Below are 8,673 nucleotides of genomic sequence, written 5' to 3'. Positions count from 1 at the left end.
CTTCTGAGGCTAGTACAAAACACTAACCCAATCTCCTGAACCTAGTAAACAACACTAGCCAAATACTAGCAGACTAGTTAAAGCACTAGCTTTTAGGGTAGTTGAAAGTACTAACTAGCTAGTAAAAACACTAACTTAAATACCAACTGGCTAGTTAAATGCACTACCTTTTAGGGTAGTTGGAAGTACTAACTAGCTAGTAAATAACACTAACCCAAATACAAACTGGCTAGTTAAAAGCACTACTTTTTAGGGTAGTTGGAAGTACTAACTAGCTAGTAAACAACACTAACCCAAATACTAACTGGCTAGTAAAAAGCACTACCCTTTAGGGTAGTTGAAAGTACTAACTAGCAAGTAAAAAGCACTACCTTTTAGGGTGATTGAAAGTACTAACAAGCTAGTTGATAACACTAACCCAAATACTAAGTGGCTAGTAAATAGCACTACCTTCTAGGGTAGTTGAATGTACTAACTAGCTAGTAAATAATACTAACCCAAATACTAACTGGCTAGTTAAAGGTACGACTATTTTTGGTAGCTGGAAGTACTAATTAGCTATGTTATATCACTACCACATCAGGGTAGTAAATATCACTAAATTAAAGCATGTTATTAGGATTGTATACTCGCACAAAAAGCAGAAATGATGCATTATTGTAGTTGCATCAGGTGTTTCAGTGCAATGCAGTAGAGGAACCAAGCAGACATTTCAGGAACTGTACAAATAAATTTTATTAAATTATTGTATATAATCATTCCTTCTCTGGCAAGGTCTGCAGCTTCTTAATTGCTGAAATTGCCTGCAGTGTCCCAAGTGTTGCTGGTCTTGATGATGGCAGTCCACAAAAATGTTCAACAAGTGCAAAAACATTTTTGTTCTTGTGACTGTACTTTACATTGAAAACCCAGTAAAGTTCCATGAGCAGAACAAATCCTCCTATCAAGTCGAGGGCTTCCAATTCCAACCCTTCAAATGCCGCAAACAAAATCGTTCCATCTTCAGTGTCCTTGGTGATAAGTGCCGGGTAGACATCCTGTAATAACATTCACAAAAGGTAAGCACACAAGAGTAAAATATTAAGACAAAGCATTTCTTACCAGCCTTCCTAAAAAATGTGGTTTTTCCTTCACCAGGAAGGCCAATATCTCGACCACTCCAACAGCAAGCGGTCTGTAAGCAATGAAAAAAATACCAATGCAAATTGATGCTGTGAAAAGAAGTGATGACTGGAATGACAACTCAAATAAAAGGCAGCATAGTTGGCACTAAGGAGTAAAAACAACACATTAATGCCGTGAAAACATGAGAACCAGGTTTGTCACAAGACAGACATTTCCGACTAATCTTCCCATAACATACACGCTTGAACAAAATAGAAACACACGCAGAACAATGAGGAGAAAATGTGGGTAGTGCATGCAAGTGGATCATTTCAAATACATCTGTGGTGGTCAAACATGGTGTGCTCAAACACCTCATATTTCCTAATGAAAAATCATGGGTGTTTAAAAGAATAAAGGTAGTCTTACGTGCCAACATTTCTGATCATTTGTTTTTACCCTTGCCAGTCTGTCTTTCAATGTTGCACTGCCTTTCATAAAAAGGTTTATAAAACAATTGTTAAACTTAATGACTGCAAATATTTCACGTCCATTGCCACTTAAAATAAGTATGCCCCATAAAAATTTTAGTTTACATTTTTTTTCTTCTGCAACACAGAAGTATGACATCTTTCTTTCTCAGGGATATCTTTAAAAGAAAAAAAAATCCTTTACAGCAATTATTGCCATTATAGGTTGAGATTCTTTGGTCACGAATATAGGTTAATAGCTCATTTTGGGTAAGACTTTGGAGAGAAAAAAGTCGACCTATATCTGAATACGGTATCCCCCCAAAAAAATTATTCCAGGGATGAAACAACACTTCTTTATTACACATTAACTTACATTACGTATTCTGACATAGCGCAAACTTCACATTTATGGGAAGACCATGAAACAGCTCTCTGGGTAACAGGGTTTAAAGCCATTGTAAAGGTTATCTGCTAACAAAATATGTTATAGTTGCCCTTTCCGTTGATTGGGTTAATTATAACTGGCCATTCGCCCTTTGTACACAAAGTTAGGCATCTATTAGACAGTTCAGTGCATGCTGTATGGTGCTGTTAAGTGATATTTGCTTTTTTTTGGTGTTAAATTATGTGTACCGTGCACTCAAATGAATACATGCCACAAGCTCCATAAAACAAACAGACCTTGCTACGTACGTTTCTTAGCATCGCCTTCAAGTGTGGCCATCTCAGTCTCTATTTTGGATAGAGGCTCCTTTGCATTGCGGAGTGTCTTTGTTAAATAAAGACACCTGTCTCCATGCACATTGATGAAGTTGAGAAATTCTTTCTCAAGGTTGACACCAGTCACAGCTTGAAACTCCTGGTGTAGCTGAACAAAGAAATTAGACACAATGTGTTATTGATACATTGCTCCGAAACACCAAAAGGCTTTCCGATAAAACACATGCTGAAAAAGGTAGACTCACAATGTCACTGATTGCTAAAGCAGGATATTTTTCAAGCACTTGAGCAGTCGATGGATTGGCGTCCCTTATCCAATTCCTTCTCTCTCCCAGTGTCTTCTTCATGGAGTCCCTCAGTTTAAGCAAATCTGGGACCCGTCTTTTCATTTCTGCTTTCATGAAGCTCGCATGCCCCTCCAGTGACACGCTGTCGACATGCTCCTCAGGGGTGTCAATCATAGCCTGTGAATCATCAATCAATCATGCCAGGTGAAATTCACGACAAACAATTTGTGAAACTTGGAGCAGGCAAGAAAATATAAGCCACGGGGCTGCACATGCCCGATTTGGCATACTGAAGGTGAAAATTGCACTTGTAAGAATGTTTTTGCATAATACACGGAAGAATGCGGTGAATTGTGCATCTACTAAAGAATGGCTTGTAAAAGCATACTTCAGTGTGTTGAAAATGGAAGTGTTAGACTTACCATGCGGCATTGCTTCAGAGACCGAGAAGTGTCCTGTACACTTCTTTTATGGCCAAATTTCTTTCTGGCCTCTTGCACAACAGGCACATTGCGCATCAACTTACGCACATTGCCCATTCTGTACTGAAAGGCCACCTTCCATGAGTCCTGTGGATAAAGAGCAATTTTAGAGTGTTATAATCTCAACATTGGATGGAAAGCACTTGGGTAACAATTCTTCCCACATCAATGCAATCGGTTAGTATTCACATAAAATATGCTACAGCACAAATGTCACACAATAAAAGCTTAGACAGCAGGAGTGAAAAGAAAAATGAACCCCACTCCCCACTGCCACATTAGGGCAATTTTTTCATATTGCCTGAAAAGCTCCATCATTAATGAAAAATAAATACACTGACCTCAAAACGAACAGTAAAGGCCTGTGAAGGTGATTCGCTACATTCATAAACTTTCCCACAATATATAAAAAGTAGAATCAAACCAGTGTGTCATGGCAAAGACAAGCTGCCGCAGTGCACAACACAACATAGAACTAAATTTATAGATTGTGTGGCAAGTATCCTCTCTGAATTTCCCTTATGAGGAAGCTTTAGCTCGGGCCCAATTCCGATGTCGCCTATACAAATACATGTAAAACGCAGGAACGCTTTTACGAGATAACCACTGGGCCAATTTTAATGAAATTTGTTGCATTTGAAAGAAAAAGTTAAATTCTAATGACTATTGGAAGCAGAATTTCGATTTTGGGCCTGGATTGTTTAAGTAGAACCTTCAATAATTGGCAAGATTAAGAAATACAGAAGAGTGACGTTTACGAATTCGTAGCTCTGCACCTAGAACAATTATCACAGTTCTGTAAGCAGCAATCATTAGAGCATCCAAAGCGGACAAATTTGATAAGTTAATTTGTATCTTATGTGAATTTGTTACATTGTTTACAAGGATTTTGCGAAAGTTCACAAATTAGTGGTCCATTTGAGAGTCATGTATAACATATCAATTTTGCCCGCTTTAGATGTACTATCAGGTGTAATTTACAGATTTGTGATATTTTTCATTGCCGAGTTAGCGCTGTAAATTTGAGTTTCGTTTTCTGAAGATTTGCGATTTCTGTCAATTTTCATTAAAAATTTACCTAAATAAAAAATTACCAACTAACAGTCGCTACATTTTAACTTTTTCTTTTAAATGCAACAAACCTCATCAAATTTGGTACAGTGGTTGCCGATAAAAACGATTTCTCTTTTTCCATGTATTTAGACAGATGCCCCCGAGCTAAAGCTTCCTCTTAAGCTGCGTTTGCCAGTGCATGCGGCAAACAGGTAGATTTTAATAAGACGGCTAAAATGCAGTCTTAAAATGAGGAGTAAGGCAGGTGGCTTCTGAGCCGAATGGATGCCCACCATTTTTTCACGGCACAAAATTTCCCATGAAAGCTAGAGATCGAACTAAGCACGAAATCGTGGAAGCTGTTTTGAGTAAGCAAGCCGGAGAGAAGTGCCTGAGTAAGCTATCTATTTTGCGTGGTGATGCCACAACCAAGTTTCTCAATGGTTTTATTTAGGTATGAATAATTCGGCCCTCACATAAAGGTTCCCTTAATTTTGTTGCGAAATGACGAACATAAAGTTTTAGTGCGAAAGCACTGCTAGCCTACCAACCCTGATTTCACCTGTGTTTGTATGAAGCCTCTTCATAACTTCACAGTAATCGACCACGCTCCCTATAAAACGTGCATGCGTGCTTCCCCCCCCCCCCCCCCGTAGTGGCTCCTTGTAAACGACGATGCATGCGGTAATTTCGCACGATATTTCATGGCTGGCGCAGTCTAACCGTCTGTCACTTTCTCTTGTTTTTGTGTACTGTGTTTACAGGTTGTTTGTTTATTGTTAAGTCATTCTACATGGTCCATTTCCCATCGGTGTGCAGTTATTAAACAAAAAGGACAAAATATAAAAAAATTTCACTTCTGATAACTGATGCTTTTAATTATGATTCTGTTAGATGTGGTTTTCTTGTACTAATATTTTCACGGATAATTTTGGCATCTGGTCTCAGCTCGATGACATGTTACCATTTTGATAGTTTTGTGGTTGGGCGATGTGTCATACTTCTGCACATTAAAAGGCAGATTTTAGTGCAATCCTATTAAGTTGTGTGGTCAAGTAGTATAAAATTTTTGCTCTTAATAAATAAAACTTCTAAAGAAAAAGAGGCAACTGTTGCCTCTACACAAAAATAAAACCAATATTGCAGTGCAGCACTGCTACTGTCTAAAATGGAGCAGAAAATCTGCTGGATACCACAACTGGCTCATTTCCAAGGGGTAGCACTCCGTTAGCAATAAGACGCAGCACTGCGGCAGCCCGAGCAGGCTATTGAATCGAAACTGAAATGTTATTTTGCTGGAACCAGAACTGAACCAGAAAGTTACAATTTTTCTTCATTGCAGATTGAAACTGGAAGAAAAAAAATAATGGTTTTCGGTTCAAGCTGGCCATCTTTTCATTCATGCATTCCCTACGCCTGTGGCTCAACTATGTTATCTCATTTGCATAGACACCCCATATTTCCGTGATTTTAAAAGCAGCAGCACCATTACAACAGTTTTCAGCTTACTGCGTCAGGGGGGCAGACTAGGAGTTCTGTTAACGCGACAATATTTACATTGTATCCGACGTGTGGACTCGCCAGACTGTGAGGCATATACAAAGTACCTGAAACAATGGGGCACACATACTTGTTGCTTGTCCCCAATATGATTTTGAACAACAGGCATTGAGCTCTTGATTAGCACCAATTAAAAACAGGCCGTTCAGTGAAAAGGTCCCTGCTGGGCCATTGACCACATATATCAATGAAGCGAGCCATCAAGGCTCTCCTAAAATATTTAGTTAACAAAGGCCTAGATTGAAGTCTGTGAGCGGGCACTTCGAACAAAAGCATGCATATAATGGCATCCTGCTGCCTGTCCTCATCATTACTCAGTAGCGTATTTTTCCCCTCTTCAGGACGGGAACAAACTGCGCTCGGATGGGATGAGGTGAGTAGACAGACAAGGCGCTGCACTAAAAATCGCTGGTTTATTGCTGGGAATGCAATACATGCAATACACAGGTTCAGCGCAGAAGGCCAGAAAAAACACGGTTTCTGTGCCGGGAAGGGAATAAAATTCTCACATCACACGTGTTGTCATAGCAGGTTATTTTTTAAAACGTAGTTAATCTCGCAGCTATGCAGAGTAACAGAGGGTACACTTACACAGGAGTTTCCGTGTAATTGAATGCAACACGCTTCCCAAATCTCGCGTGCACTTTGTTCTGTATATCTGCCTATAGTCGGATACAACTTTAGAAGACAGCGGCATTTGTCCCTCAAAGGCGGATGGACACGAGCCGGCACCAATAGGCGCGCACTTTAGGTGACGTCATGAGCCGGACGGCCGGTGTCCCCGCCGACGGAGAACATGCCTAACATGGCCGCCCTCGCTTCGAAGTGGGCCGAGTCGCGTCAGCTCTGTGCGTCTCCCTTCGTCAGAGTGAATTCGAATTATTTGTGGTCGTCTGTCATGCCGGAAATATTATTGTGAGCTTACGATGCACAATTTGTGCCGCGTGCGTTTGTTCTGAGCCTTGAGCCGGCGAAGAAAGATTGCAGCGAACATCGGTGGCGCTGCCCTGCGCTTCGTGTGGAAACAAGATCCCGCGGCGGCATACCGCTGCAAACAAACATCGTACGTGTTTGTTCCGTGGTGTTTTGTTTTGCTCCTAAGTGAAGTTACGACGAGGAGAGTTCGCCAAAGTCTGGTACCTACTGTGAGCGGCGGGTGTGTTTGTGTACTGTGCCCCTGCGTTTCTCGTCGGACGTGGTGAAGTGATGGAGCAAAACCATTATCAGGATAAATGAGAAGCGTGCGCGGATGAAACCAACCTGCGAGTTTCTAAACAGAAAAGATTTGTGAAAGCAACCTCCAACGCAAAGATTCGTTGCTGCCAGCTCAGCGTGCAAACGACCGATCGTTGGCAGCAGTGTGATAAGATAGCCGAGCGTCTAGCGGCGTCGTTCGAGTGTTGTGTAGCACCGTCGATTGATTGCTTTCCACCAATGCTAACAATCAGTGACTAACACGCGCAGCTTGAGTGAATGCCATTGGATTGTTAACGGTCAGGCGTTTGGAAGCAGTGTTTGTTTCCTTAATGTCAGCCTGAATGCTAATTTAAAATTATGGTCGACTGATACACTGGTGCCGTTGCAAGGGAGCTTGGCATGAATTCGCGTCGCTGTGTGGCTTAGAACTCTTCGCTCACTGCACGCGCCAGCTGTAGAAAGCCTGCTGTGACACAATCGCGCATAAGTTGTGCTGTCAGCGCTCGACTTGCTTTCCGACAACACAGCTTTGCGATTTGTCGTGATATGTCGCTACTAAAAAATTCCCATGACAGTGAAGGCAACAGAGCCAATATGTACATTAAAAAGAAGTACGACAAAGTAGGCACAGCTGCTTGTGAACTGACTCCTAATAGTTCTACTCGTGTCTGCGTTAAATGTGTGTGCGTGTTTTCTTGTGTGTTTGTGTATATTTGTTATTTTGCCCTTTTTTGTATTTTAGATCTTAGTTTTCGCGTTTGTGTTCATGTGTGTGAATATGTGAGTTCTTCCGTGCGTGTATGTATTTGTTCCTATTTCTATCCTTTTATTTTTGCATTTGTTCTTGTAAGCATGCTGCAGCCACGACTTTCGACAATTCCATTAACTCGTCTCATTCAAAGCACCAAGTCCTGTGAATAGCCGGGCTGGTCTCTTTGATGTCATTAAAGCTATTCTCTCTTGTCTACCTTGCCTCCTCAGTCTGCCACCTTGCTTTGTTTTCTCCTACTATTCTGACCTTGCTTCTTGTGCTGTTGCTGCAACGTGATTAATCAACTTGCACCAAAGAAAGTTCTATCAGCTGTTACAACAGAAACATTGACAGATACAAAATGTTAAAAGCATCACGTGGCTTCCACAGTTACTTCGTCTCTTTCCCCTGTTAATGTGTTTATGCATCAGTGCATACGGTAGCTTACCAGAAGTGCACATGAAAAGGTGCCATATTGTGAAACAGCACCTTGCTATGTTGTTGCATTCAGTCTTTATAAACAGATGGTTTTGCTGCCCGTCACATGTAGTGGTACACATATATAACATTGTGCAGTGTGGTATCATTTCCTGTCATGACGCTTTCATTATTACAAATGCAGTTTTCTAGTGAATGGAGTCCACCGAAGCAGTGCTGTGAGAGCTTTTGCAACTTTCACCATTTATTCCCCAATATCACTGTTTGAATCTGTCCATCACTTTGCCTACGGCTTGTAATGAACAAAGTGACTCACTAAAACACGTTCAACTTTTTTCCGGTACGTAAATATGACAAAAAAATGCTAGCAAAGTTAATCACATTAATAATTGTGGTTGCATTCGCATTACTTGCTCGAGTCAGATTAATAAATTGAAAATTGGCTATGACAACACTTCAATTTTCAGTGCAGACTGCTAACGGAGCCATAAAGCGTGCTCAGACTAATTTCACTATGGGGTGCGTCAAACTCGACGGTGGCTGCCTGAATGAGCAGTTTGGGCCTCTCTAAGCAAATGATGTTTTATATTTGTTCTCTTAATCGCATT

The 8,673-nt window shown here is 40.9% G+C and overlaps 1 protein-coding gene across 1 annotated transcript; it reads right to left on the bottom strand.

Annotated features, from left to right (window-relative positions):
* Positions 1–695: 695 nt before the first annotated feature.
* LOC125941832 (uncharacterized) lies at positions 696–1,967 on the bottom strand. The gene is made up of 3 exons (XM_049659688.1): positions 1,951–1,967; positions 1,102–1,174; positions 696–1,037 (listed from the first exon to the last, which is right to left on the bottom strand). The coding sequence occupies exons 1-3, from the start codon at positions 1,965–1,967 to the stop codon at positions 756–758; spliced, it is 372 nt and encodes a 123-aa protein (XP_049515645.1). The 3' UTR covers positions 696–755.
* Positions 1,968–8,673: the final 6,706 nt, after the last annotated feature.

The sequence above is a fragment of the Dermacentor silvarum genome, unplaced genomic scaffold, assembly GCF_013339745.2.
Source record: "Dermacentor silvarum isolate Dsil-2018 unplaced genomic scaffold, BIME_Dsil_1.4 Seq428, whole genome shotgun sequence".
Lineage (NCBI taxonomy): Eukaryota > Metazoa > Arthropoda > Arachnida > Ixodida > Ixodidae > Dermacentor > Dermacentor silvarum.
This window is presented reverse-complemented; position numbering and strand designations above follow the sequence as displayed.